We start from the raw sequence: 13,969 nt of genomic DNA on the forward strand, positions 1-13,969 counted from the left end.
TTTGCTTCCAATAACTTTGATGTCCTCTGGTGAACTTGTAGAGTCAGAATTGCTGCTATTACACCATGTTTGGGAGATGCTTATAAATGGAAAAGGAAGTGAAGCAGATAGTTTGGGATTAATCAGGTCTGGATTGATTTCTCTCTTGTGGAACATTTCCCCTAAATTCTCCTGGGTATAAACCAGAGCATCTTAAAGGCAGTGTTTTAGATATAGTTCATTAATTATTGAATACATCTCAACTACTGCTCAGCAAGCCTTTGATTTTATAGGCTGATTGGCCTTGGAGCTTTAATCCATTTTGCATCCTAAACTGCCAGAGTAAATAGGTAAATTGTTATTAAGGAGGCAAAATGAGCATTGGCTACACCTGCAAAGAGGGTTCATCTCTCACAGGTGAGGGAACAAGAGAGGTCTTCACACAGCCCTCAAGAACTTGTTAGATCATTGCACAGTTTGGGCATCAACATGTTTTGATACAATTTTAAATTCTCACTCTGTTTCTAGATTTGTTGCTTGGCAGAAATGCTTAAATAAATTTTATTTACTAGTCCTGAAAAGGTCAAAGAAATTTTTAAACTTTCTTACTAATTTCTCTTTTTTACAGATGCAATTTGCCTCCTATATCTGAGAAATACTTCATGGACGTTGGGGTGAAGACAGATGTTGTGACAGTCAATCCCAGTATAATCACTGAGAGGTTATTTCTGGGGTTTTTTTGTTTGTTTGTTTGTTTTGTTTTTTGTTTTTGTTTTTGTTTTAAATTTTCTCTTGATTTCCCAAATCTGCCTTCAACTTAATTCTGTTACACAGAATTTTTTCCCAAATCCTACTTTAATGCCATCACTATGAATCATACATTTCGTTCTGAATTGAATAAGTAACAAGTTGCAGAAATGTGTTAAACACTTAAACCCACACCTTGATGATAGAAAATGGAAAGGCAATGAGCTAAAATTAAATTAAAACAACAGAGCCATCCTTCCCCTGCTCTGCTTGCAAGTCCCAGTCAAACATCTTAGAAACAACCAGGGTGAAAGAAACTGGACCCCACCCGAAATGCTGAAGTCATAGGATCAGAATCATTAACTTTGGAAAATTAAGAATATCAAGTAAATAAAGTAACACACATTGTCACATGTTTTAAGGAAATGTCAGTGAAACTTCACTGTAGACAGGACTGATTAGGTGATTTTAATCTTAAATTTGTTAATGCCCTAATGCTGCCTTGCGATATTTTTGGGACCATGGGGCTCATTACTCCTTTCCATTCTCAATGTGGGGGGATGCATTTTTTTTATCAAGCAACATAAAATAATTTCTGTGACTTTGGATTTCTTTTAAAAATGTTACGGTTAGACATTTTAAACACTTGCTAGCTTTGGTGTTGGCCACTTTTTTATACAGCTCTGTACTGCACCGTGCACCAAAGAGCTTGGAAAAATTATGTACCTCTAATAATACCATGAGAAGGGAGATGTGATCAGAAATATCCACAATTTATTGGTTATATGAAGTTATTATGAATTTTTAAATTTTTTATTTTAAAAATATTTTTTAAAATTAAAAAAAATTTAAAATATGGTTTATATTTATTTATACTTTTTTAGAGGTATGTAATTTTTACCCTATATTTCATGCTGATGCTGTGGCTACAAATCCATTCCCATTGATAACAGGTAGCTATCAATGGGAAGCATCATCTCAATCATGATTTTTAAATTTTTTAATTTAAAAAATTAAATTTCTAAAAAAAATGTTAAAACCAAATTTTTTTAAAAAAAGTATTTTATTTTTTCTATATTTTTTTAGAGGTATGTAAATTTCTACCCTACATTTCATGCTGATGCTACATTCTAGGTTCATTCCCATTGACAAGGGGAAGCCATCAACAGGAAGCATAACCTCAATTATGAATTTTAATTTTTTTTAATTAAAAAAATTAATAAAAAAAAAATAAATCAAAATTTTTAAAAAATTATTTATTTTTTATACTATTTTAGAGGTACGTTATTTCTACCCTACATTGCATGCTGATGCTATGTTATAAGTTCACTCCCATTGAAAATGGGAAGCCATCAATGGGAAGCATCCTCTCAATTATGAATTTTTAATTTTTTTTAATTAAAAAAATTAAATTAAAAAAAAAATTAAAAGCAAATTTTAAAAAAATTCTTTTATTTTTTAATACTTTTCTAGAGGTAGGTGATTTCTACTCTACATTGCATGCTGATGCTATGTTATAAGTTCACTCCCATTGATAATGGGAAGCCATCAACGGGAAGCATCCTCTCAATTATGAATTTTTAATTTTTTTTAATTAAAAAAATTAATTTTTTAAAAAAAATTTAAAAACAAATTTTAAAAAAATTCTTTTATTTTTTAATACTTTTCTAGAGGTAGGTGATTTCTACCCTACATTGCATGCTGATGCTATGTTATAAGTTCACTCCCATTGATAATGGGAAGCCATCAACGGGAAACATCATCTCAATCATCCCTGTGTCAGAAATATTCCAGTGAAAGCCCACGGGGTGTTTCTTGCTGGGAACGGTCTGACCATCACCCGCACCCTCTCCCCTGCAGGTTCCACAAGCTGGAGAAGTGGAGGAAGCCCTTCTACGACGTGCTCCAGGTGTACGAGAACGCCTCCGTGCTGCTGCCGGCCTTCTACAACACGCGCAACACGGACGTGTCCATCCGCGTCAAGTACGTCCTGGACGACTTCGAGTCCCAGCAGGCAGTTTATTACTTCCACCCCCAGTATCTCATCAACGTCTCGCGCTACTGGCTCGGCCAGGGCGTGCGGGCCAAGCGGGTCAGCACCGGGCTGATCCTGGTGACTGCGGCCCTGGAGCTCTGCGAGGAGGTGCACCTCTTCGGCTTCTGGGCCTTCCCCATGAACCCCTCAGGGATTTTTATAACTCACCACTACTACGACAACGTGAAGCCTCGCCCCGGCTTCCACGCGATGCCCTCGGAGATATTCAACTTCCTCCACATGCACAGCAAGGGGATCCTGCGGGTTCACACGGGGACCTGCAGCTGACAGGGACACTGCGAGAGTGTGGCGGGAGCTCGATGGCCTGTGTACGGTGTAGGAGGTTTTGTTACAGCCCGAGATTATGCAATAATTGTTTGATATAAATTTCCTCAAGGCATTGCATCCCATAAGATCTAGGACACCAGCATCTTTCCTGCTAGCAGAGTTGGGTCCGTAACAGTGTGGGAGAAGCAAAACTCCTGTGCCCCAGGGTACATGCTGTCCTGGAAAGCAAGTCAGATAAGAAGCACATTTACAATACATTTAGGGATAAATAGAGCACATTAATGTATTTATCATTTCACTATGGAGAAAAGCACCAAACTTTTGAGGAAAAACCGAGGTGGAGAATTTTAGTATAGATTATGTGACTTTACATAGGTTTCTGAATCGAGTACCTTGGGGTATTGCCAGATGTTATTGAACACTCTGTTCTCTGGCCTTTAGATTTTTGAAAATACTCTTTAGCATTATAGCTTAATGGGGATATATAACTTAAAATCTTTGTTCTGTAATGTCACAAAGTGTTGATCAAAAATAGCAGATAGATGTGTTAGGAATAAACAAAATCACTTTATGAATTTTTTCAACCAGGATAGAACAGAATGTTGAACTCCCATTCACAGCAACAGGTAACTGTGTGAATCATGTCGTGATACTGTTTTAGAGATTGTTTTTTCTTCCTTCTTGCGCCTTGCATTTCTGTTCTCCTCTGCTGACTGTGCTTCCTTTCTCCTTGTCTGTGATGCTTTCCTTCTGGCTAACACATGGCAATGTGTGCGCTTCCTCCTACAGCCACCATCTCAGCATCACATTGGAGTCCTTGCTGAAAAAACAAGCTCCTTCACAAGGTTTTCTTGAGATGAAGAGCAAGGGGATTACATAGTTCTATTTTGCAAGTTGATTTTTTGGTCCAGCATAAGATAAGGAAAAAAAACATTTTCTCATTGATTTTTATTAGAGACTTTGTAAAAGTATCTGAATGTTGATTCACTGTTGTACAGGTTGAGTTAACACTTTCAGGTATCTGTAATATGTTAATGTCAGGAAATGAAGTTAAAATTCAGAGAAGTTATTTTGTGGCTTAGATTATGATGCTTATTTTAAAATTTTGCATCTTGAGATGTCAGATGTCTTAATGTGGCATTTTTGTATATTGAGAATGTTATTAGGATAGTAAAAGGGCTGGTGGTGTATTCTTTAAATGTCATCAGTGTAGCTCTGTCAGGTATGCCAAGCCTAATTTTTCACCTGCTAAAGTTGACAAAATCCTGAAGCAGAGCAGAAGCCACAAGTGGCTGGAGTTTGTTTTGCTGTAGCAGGCTGCTGGTATATGCCCTTTCGTACTGGTATGGCTGCATACACAGGAGGTGAGGTTTGCTGTTCCAGCTGTGCTGGCATAGTTAAAGTAACAGAGTTTCCCTGTCTAACTTCTTAGTCTGAAGCACTAGGGCTGTTGCCTTGTCTTGTCTTGTGTAGATTATAAGATCTTTGATCAAGGATTTGAAGTTTAAAGTTCTGTATGAGGGATTTTTTTTTTTTTTTTTTTTGGTGCGGGGGGCTGGTGGGGAAAGGGTTTAAATCCAAATATGGGCTTGCATTTTGACTTTGTTATGCATGAATGCACAAAGCTTCTTTTAAAAGCCTCTGTGCTGTGCTGAGAGCTGTGCAAGTTACTCACACTACAGATAAAATGATCACAAAGAAAGTGAAAGCACGTTGGCCACCATTTCAAAAGCCCCTGCTGGCCAGCAGTGACCTGGATGGTATGTGAGAGTGCACTTTATTTACACTACACTCCTGAGGTTTGATTACTTTAGAAGCAACCCATATCCTTGACGAAGGAGTCAGTACTCACCTGGGAAACACCAGCCAGGGGCAAGTGAAGGACCAGTGCTTAAGCTTAATATGTTATTTGTGGTGATGTGTTTTAGATCTTACAGTTACACTGCGTGTTATTGAGCACCCCCTCGTATCGTCTACCTGTGAAATAGGCAGCACCCCCATCCACCTGCAGGTGAAATGGTTTCCTTGACTCAATATGCAAAAGAGATCTTTGTCTTTGCTGTGTTCTGTAAATTTGTGTGCAAAGGGCTTTGACAATGAAGTGCTGTGATGAAAGTGCTATTTAGAGAGCAATGTGACACTGCAGGTTGGCCGTCTCGCTGTGCATTGTTTTATGATAACAGTAATGACACTGAAGCTGGTACTTAGAGCCCTTACTCCTAATTCTGCCTGATTTGGGACTAGTAGTGGCTTCAGGTTTGCTTTGCTGCTGCTGCTCTGCTAAGGTTACCTTCTTTAGTAAGAGATTCTTCTTTACTATGGTGATGGAAGTGAACAAAACCAACTGAAAGGAGTCTGATACATTGCAAAAGGCACTTCAAAAAAGATGGGAAAGCACTTGAGAAGCATCCATATGTTGATAGAAACAGTGCAAATCCCTCTTTTTAGTTGCAAGAAATCCTTTTGGACAGACAAAAGGATAAGCAAAACTGCATTTACAGTTAATCTGTAAATACAGGGTCACAGACATTTCCTTTCCATTGTTTGCTTCATATAAATGAGCAATGTACATTCACTGTAATAAGTGCAGTGTTACTGTGTTTAGATTTTGATTGCTTATAAATCTATAGCTACTATATTTTTTTAATGATTTTAAGAAGTGTGTGCAGGTTACTTGCACATATGCACCAAAGGCCCAATCTTGCCACATTTATCTGAAAAGAGCCCCCATTCAGGTGGGTGGGCATTTTATTTGTGTAGGGCTGCAGAAACAGGCCCAGATATTTCTGTGAAGGTGTACATAGGTGTACAGTTAAGGAGTGATTTGCAAGCCAGAAAGATAATTAATTAAATATATATAAAATAGTCCTTGGGATGAAATACATGTTGCAACATGTTCACTTTCTGATTGATTTTTCAGGTGTTGCTCAAAAAATGATTGCAAAACTATGGCATTTGTCAGAAATGCCATATGTAGAAGGGCTTTTGCAGAAAGAAGGACCCTCCTTGGTTTCTGCCATCATTCTTTTGTGTGCTGAGCATAAGAAAATATTCTTTTGACATCTATCATTTGTCTGAGTTTGGGGCTGGTTTTGTTTTCCCTTCTCCCATGAGGTCTAAGCTCCAAATGTCCAATCTTAACCTCTGAACAACAGGATAGATGAGTGATAAGAAGTGACTGTCAGGTGTGTTTGCTGCAAGTAAAAGATGTGTGTAGCACGTTGTGCTTTCCCAGAAAAAAAAGTCTTCAGGCCCCAGAGAAATCCCTCCACCAATAATTCTGATCTGTCCATGAAGAAAGGCTGTCAGCTGTCTGGTACCACATCCTGAGCTTCAGCTGAAATCTCAGCTCTGCTGCTGAGGATATGAAGCCTGAGACAGGCAGAGAGAAAATGTTATGGTTTAATCCCCAATCCCTCACATTATTTAGGAGAATCCCTTAAGAAGTTCCTGATACTGCATACACTGGCAATGCAAGTTGACTTGGAAATGATAACTAGGATTGCTTTGACTTTATTGTCGGGTCAACAGAGGAGGCTTATGAATCTGCCAGTGCTGTCATCAAAAGGAAGGAAGTATTTAGCTGGAATAGTTTAGCTGATTGCTTTTGATTCATGAAATCCAACTTTGCTGTTGGACAGAATGGCTTCAATGGCGATAGGGCCATTATAATATTTTAGCATATTTCCTGTGATTGCAACAGAGTTGTCAAAGCCAGCTCATGAATTGCAAAAGGGAGAACCATGCCATGACAGCAGCAGCTCCTTCTGCTGCTATCTCAATGAGGAGAGACACCGTGCTGAGCATGGTCTCCTTGAGAAACAATGTGAAGGGAATATAGGATGCTGCAAGCACAACGCTGCTCCAGAGCCTTTAGTGCCCTGGAATAACATGGCAGAGACAACAGACGAAGTTTCACAGCTTGCAGCAATCAGGGGTGGCTCCTCCAGCCCTTGAAAAATCCACCCTCTTGCAGGCTCGGCTGATGATGAATTCGAGGTGACTCGGGATGGCCAGATGTAGTAGACGGAAGGAAATCAGCTCCAAGAATAGTCCCCTCTGTGGGTGTTTGGTGAATCAGTGTAAGGGCTGCTCAAGCCTTGGAGGCAGGAGAGCTGGTGGTGATGCAGCTGCGTGGGTGGGCTGCCCGTGCTCAGCCCTCCCTGGCAGCAAGGAGCAATCTCTGCTTTGTCTGCCAGGGAAACTGAGGTGGAGAGGCAGGGAATCTGTCCTTTCTGATCTTCTGAGCCCAGGTGGCTTGTCCACTTGTCTGCTTGGGTAGCGAATGTGAAGTGCTCTGAAATGGGCCTTTTCCCCACCTCACTCGCATTTGAGTGGGCAGAGAGCCTTGGAGCTTTTACAAGCATAGGAAAAAGGAAACAGCAAAATTCAGCAATCCTTAAAGGGTTGCTGAATTCCCAAGTTCCCTGGGAAATTCTGGAGCGAGCTGAGTTTCAGGAATAAAGAAGTCAGTATTTATGCTTAGGGCCTTTACAAAATCCAGTGAACTGGGTGGAAATTTTTGTGCGCTCCAGAAATGGGCCTTGATCTTGGGCAAGATGAGCAGCCTCTTTTTTCCCCTCACTTGATTTCAGATACACTTTTTAATATGCTTTAGATACAGTGCAGCAGCAATATCATGTTTTTAATGGCATCAGTAAAGAACAAGCTTCCCTGGAAGCAGAAGTGTTGTGACTGTCACTCTCCCTTCCAGATTTCATCAATTCATCTTTGCAAACTCATCTATGCAAAGCATTTCATCATGATGGTGTAAATCATGCATGAGCCCCCTGTACCTGGCTGTATGTATGTGAACCATAGGCCTCAGGAAAAGAGGGTTTTTTTTCTGCTTGCTTTAAAATGCCTGTATAGAATTTGTCAGTGATATGATTGTGTTCAAGGCAGGATGCAGCCTACTACCTTTGAAGCCACCACAACATTCATATTTGGGTTCAGAAGAAAGAGAATTCAGGCCTTACATCAGTGCTTTTAAGCCAAGCCAATAACCTGCATCTCCCAAAAAACCCTCCCAGATTATTATCATTTTGTGTCTTGTTATCATCCTGTCTAATGTGGGTGAGCTTGCTTGGCATCCTGTGTTGTCTGCATGTCATTAAAAATAAAAATAATAAAAAAAACCAAACCTGATTCTCTTCAAAACTGAAATTGTACTTAAGTGCTTTTAAAAATAAACTTAAGGGAAATCCAAATGTACAAGAGGCATTAGGTTGAGGGAGCCTGGGCCCCAGGCTGTCAGCATCTCCCATGCTCCCCAAAGCTGTGAGCACCCAAGAAACATGAGAAATGAGGGACTGGGCCACAGTGGGAAGCTTGAAGAAAGACCAATCTGCCTCAGCACTTCAAGGATTGAAAGATGTAAATATGTTACCAGTGTGTCTGACTTTCTATTTAGAAGCCATACATGTTCTCAGTGTTTGGTCTTTGGGTAAGCTGATGTACATTTTTGACTGTACTAATCACTGTAAAATGTGTTAGCATGTAAAACAGAGACAAATTAAGCCAGAAAAAATCAGATGCTGCATTGGCTGGTTCTCGAGATGTTTGCTGTACCTGAAACTGACTGATGGACCAAGACACTGAAGTATCTCCAGTGCTCCATACAGCTTGTGAAGACTCTGGTTAATTCCTTCTTATCAGCATGGAACAGGCAGAATTAATCCCTATTTGTTGACCTTGTGTTGGCCAAGTGATTCACACTTAGGTGTGCATTTAAGCCTGTCCCCTTAGAGATGAGGGGAGGGAGAAAAATCCCTTCTCTGTCTGGGACAGGACAAAAATCTGGTGAATTTTGCTTCATTTTCTGGGCCCTTCTTGCTGTCAACCTTGAGGTTCCTGATCAAGCCTCTGCATTGAGCCCATGTAAATTGTACTGAGCAACTGCTGCCTGTTGAGTATATCCCTGATTTTACCTGGTGGGAAACAAATGCTTATTTTGGGAATACTGGAGTAAAACTTTGTGTCTTCATTGTAGGGGAGCTTGGGCTATGACAAAAATAAAGCTGTTTCATGTTTGTTGTTTCTGTAAGGCAGTGGCAGTGAGGGTGAAGAAATCCATGCAGAGTCATGTTGGTTTTATGATGATGTTAGTCTCTTGTGTCCTTTGGCTGACCTTTATTTTGTCAACCTTACACCTTGTAATTTTGGCTTATTATTGTTTCTGTAGCTGTACTATGGTTGTGATAGAAAGCCTATCAATTGCTGTAAGCCATAACTAGAACAGTAATCAGGGGTTTTTGGGTTTGTTTGGTTTTTTTTGTCTGTGTCACTGTGTTTGAAAGATGATTTAATTCTATTGAATAAACAAACCACTTTAAGAGTTTCCTGGGAAAGGCAATCATTGGGCCACTTATTGTGCCTTCAAAATGATTTTGTATTTTCTGCTGTTCTGTGTCCCTGAACAGGGGGAGTTGGAATATCAGCTGGTAGAAATTTGTTCACAAAACTAGAGAATGTCACTGTGGAATTATATGATAATATAGCATCATTTATATATATATATATATAAAAGTATATTTAGAGTTATGCAACCATACAAACTGAGAATTTGGTATTTTGATCCCTGAATATTCGGTATATGTTCTGGACTGTTGTCTACAAAATATCTAGACACAGTAAAGTAATTTATTGCTGGAAATATCAAGCTGTGCACAGACAGCCTTTGAAAAGCCTCTGCAATCCCTGGGATTTGCCTACTTACACCTTCCTAACAGCTCTGTCCTCTACTGTCTTCATCCTTCGTATAAAATCATCTTCTTTGGATCTGGTCTGCCTTATTCAGCCTCAGTCTTTCAAGTTTACATTTCCATCAACATTCTCAGAGAATTAAAATATAGATGTAAAAATATTTGTGGTAATGCGTGATAGCAGATGAAACAACCATCTATTTTTTGAAACTGGGTATTTTCCCAATTGCCGTTCCATTGTTCCTAGATTATAAACTGAAATGGGAGTACGTAACAGAAATAATACAATCTGGGTATTAGTGCTGGTATAAGGAAAATGTAAATGACTTTGAAGATGCAGAGCTGTGGTGAATGCTGGAGGAACCAGCCCTCATTCTTGCTGACATTAAAACTGATGGATGTACTTCCTTCCCCCAGATGCTTGTGATTATTGTTAGTGATTATTCAATCAAGGAGAGGAAGCATGTGGAGAGGGAAAAATGAATAGACAAATTGACACTGGATGATATAATTTCTGTCTATCACACTGCAAATTGCTCAGCTAAGCAAGCAATCAAAGAATGGTTAATTTCCTAAAGCCTGCAGCATCCGTCATTTTCCTCAGTGGCATTTGCAGCCTTGGCTCCAAGAAAGTCTCCATAAAAAGCTGTAGTGAATTACAGAGATGTTTCACCACAGTCTGACAGTGCCCAGAAGTGGGCACTTAGGGAAAGAGCAGAAGAAACAGGGGAAGTAATAAATGGCCCTTCTGCTGGTATTCCCTCAGACTGGTATTGACAGCTTGTATTTTTGGCCTCGGCAGTGCTGTGTGGTACTGAGAGTCAGATTTCAGCTCTGTGCTCGTGATTAAGTGGTTCCTTCTGCTTCCGTGAGCTCCCAAGGGTGCCCAGCAAGATGTTTTTGGGTTGTGGCCCCTGCCAGATGTAGCCAGGCAGGTACTGACCTCCCTTCTCCCAGCACATGCCTCGTAGGGAGTGCCTCTTGGAATGAAAGTTTTATGAATTTCTATGTATCTGCTGCTCTTTTTTTTTTTTTTTTTCTTTATTTTTTCCCTAGCACTGCTAACCCAAATCTGCCCCTGGGTGGTGAAGTGCTAGCAGTCAGGTAATTTTATCACTTAGTTTTTTCTTGCTCTACATCCTCAGTCATCTTTTAGTCATCTCAATGGATCTGGCTAGAAGAACAAACATTTTAATCCATAAAGAAGCTATTGTCCATCACAGAGAGGTAAAACACTACATTAAGTCATCTTTTTAGGTGCAGAAGGTGCTGGTTGCAAGGATGTCAGAGCTAAAGCTGCCTATGAGAAAGGTTTCAGACCCCACTCACTTTTTTCCAAACCTTTAAACTTTTGGTTTAGCAAGTTCAGGTTTTAGCCCTGAGCTGAGAGCATGAGCATTTTGTTGAAGGTGAATACAGACTTCTGTAGACCTCAGAGACAATAATAGAACCTCTGAGTTGTGCAGAGGTCCTTGCTGTTGGGGTAGCTGGTCCTGCAGGTGAAGGACAAGAGGGTCTCGGAATTCCACTGAATTCCTGGGATTCAGTTCTGCCTTTTGAGACCCCCCCCCAGATGTGCTGGTGAATTAAGGGCCTTCCAGATACAAGATACAAGGTGGTCTGCCAGGCCTGAGAGAGGGTGACAAAATTAATCCACACAAACCAGTTTTCTCTGGGTTTTATTGCATATTTAGAAATAATAGGGGCTAAAATCCACCTTTTTCCCTTCATGGGGCATCTTCTGTTTGTTTTTGCAAGGAATAGATTTTGTCAGCTGTACAAACATCCACATTGTCAGTTTTAGAAGTCTTTCTGCCTTGTTGGGCTCAGTCAGGTTTTGGAGAGTGAAGTTCACCCTTCCCCTGGACAAGGTGAGTGAAATGCCATTGAGGTGTCTGAGCTCATGTCTGGAGCTCCACGTGAGCATTTTTGTTTGCTGAGCATCACTTGGCAAAGCCATGGTCTGCACTCAGGTCAGGCAGGCAAATGCCTTTCAGGCCCTGGAAGTTAATCTTGGTGATATCTGTATTTCTAAGCACGTTATTTCCCTCGAGAAGTGCTGAGGCACTGAGGGAGCCTGATAATTTTGCAAATAATTTGCCATCTTTACTGCTCTACACAGACACCAGCAGGTGATAAAATGAAATACTGAGTCCCTAATGCCCTGCTCTTTGGAGGTTTCCATGAGCATGTGGTGCAGGATGATAAATACGGGATATGTGTCCCTTCCCTCTGAAAAGATTAATTCAATTTTTGACTTCCCATCTAGGTGTTTCATGAAATACTGTGTACTCAGAATGGGTTTTGGGGATTTTTGTTTCAGATCTGTCTTCCCAATCACATCTTTAATAAATCTCTCACAATTTTTCCTTCATGTGGCAACACTGGGGAAGGATTTGTAATAGTGATGAATTTCAATTTCTCCTTACCTTGAAACGGATTGAATAGGCTCTTTGGATGGTGGTGAGAATGGGAATTAACCACCCTCAGATATTTCTCTTTGTCCTTGGTGGACAGTCAGCTGCTTGTGCAGAACTACTGATTCCAGATCGTTGGACATGTACATGCCCCTCTCTCCTGATGAGATTTGGGTGTGTAGCCACAACCCCCTGAAGGGAATACAGGATCATGGAATTACTGTTGGAAAAGACCTTTATTGTCACCAATTCCTGTCATCAACCCAGCACCACCACCACGTTCACCACAAACCAAATCCTCAGGTGTCATACACACACATTTGTAGAGCATTTCCAGGCATGGTGACTCCACCACTTTCCTGGATGCTCTGTTCTGATGCTTTACAACCCTTGACATGAACCATTTTTTCAAAGTACCCAATCTAAACATCTAAATATCTTAGTGCAGTTTGCTACGTTCACCAGCTCCTTTCTCCTGTTTCAGTGGGATGAGTCTCACTGCTCCTCTTGCCTTTTTCTGGGAATCTTGTTTGCATTCTCTACAAGGTAACGTGGATGTGTTTCTGCCAGAGTGCATTACTCCAGAAAAATTTTGGTTGCAGCAATCTCAAGGCTGCCATTTATGGCCTGAGGGAATCTTTCTGATTCGTTTTCTTCCCAAAAGCAGAAGGGAGACAGGAAGATTGAACAGAGGCTCTGCACATTACCCTGCACCACTCTCAGAATAGCCCCTGCACCAGGCTTGTCTGACCTTCAGCAGAAGATGCATTTTTTTAATGTATTTCTTTTTCTCCTTAGCACTCACAGTTTATTGGCTCTTTGGTCTTTCTTGCCTTGCAACTTTTCACAGTGAGTTGCACACAACAAGGCAGGTGTTTGGAACAGAGGGATATCCCTGGATTTTCCATTCTTATGGGAGCAGAGAGTCCCTGAGGCCCTCTCATTGCTTCAGGACTGGCTGGTTGTGGCAGCAGTAGACGAGCCACTGCTATAAATGATGGTAAATATCATGGAATCATAGGATAGGTTGGGTTGGAAGGTGCCTAAAGCTGATCCAGTCCCACCCCCTGCCATGGGCAGGGACACCTTCCACTACCCCAGGCTGCTCCAAGCCCTGTCCCATGTGGCCTTGGACACTGCCAGGGATGGAACAGCCACAGCTCCTCTGGGTAGCCTGTGCCAGGGCCTCCCCACCCTCACAGGGAAGAATTTCTTCCCAATATCCCACCTAACCCTGCCCTCTGGCAGTTTAAGTCTTGCTGTCTGCCTTGGTTGAAATTCAGCACCAGAGATGGAAGGTGGAAGGGTGAGACTGACGGACACTGGCAGGGCACTTACACAATGTGCTCTGTAAGAAATCACATCAGTAGCCACTATTTACTCCAAATATTAAACCCAAATAGGTTTGCAGACATTTTGCCAGGCAGATGCTCAGCTTTGTCACAGAGAAGAGGCTGATCAGACATGTACAAATGCAACTCCGTGGTTCTCTGAAGAAAGTGGCATGTATTTTTACATTTTTATAAGCTCTTATCATTAAATGTTTTGGGTGAGTTTTCAACCAGCTCACCAGATGCTGACTGTCCTCAGCAGGGTCTTTGATGCACCAGCTGTGTGTCTTTATGCACAGATCATTTCCATCTCCTCTGCTGAGTATTTTTTGGCCACCCCTAGTGTAAAGTTTTGCTATGTATTGCTAAGCTGTTGCTTGAAAAATGTATTTTTATGATTAGAAAACTTTGTAGCTGCAAGACCAAAAGATTTGATTTCTGGGGATTAATTAACCTTCATGTTAACAA

At 40.9% G+C, this 13,969-nt stretch overlaps 1 protein-coding gene across 4 annotated transcripts in view; it reads left to right on the forward strand.

Annotated features, from left to right (window-relative positions):
- ST8SIA5 (ST8 alpha-N-acetyl-neuraminide alpha-2,8-sialyltransferase 5) overlaps positions 1 to 9,399 on the forward strand; it is a 70,136-nt gene extending 60,737 nt beyond the window's left edge. For all 4 annotated transcript variants that reach the window (XM_038124477.1, XM_038124480.1, XM_038124479.1 and 1 more), the window contains 2 exons: positions 608 to 700; positions 2,587 to 9,399. In XM_038124477.1, the coding sequence (XP_037980405.1) occupies positions 608 to 700; positions 2,587 to 3,049 (556 nt within the window). In that variant the 3' untranslated portion in view covers positions 3,050 to 9,399. The remainder of the gene's footprint in view (positions 1 to 607; positions 701 to 2,586) is intronic.
- Positions 9,400 to 13,969: the final 4,570 nt, after the last annotated feature.

This window comes from Motacilla alba, chromosome Z (genome assembly GCF_015832195.1).
Source record: "Motacilla alba alba isolate MOTALB_02 chromosome Z, Motacilla_alba_V1.0_pri, whole genome shotgun sequence".
Lineage (NCBI taxonomy): Eukaryota > Metazoa > Chordata > Aves > Passeriformes > Motacillidae > Motacilla > Motacilla alba.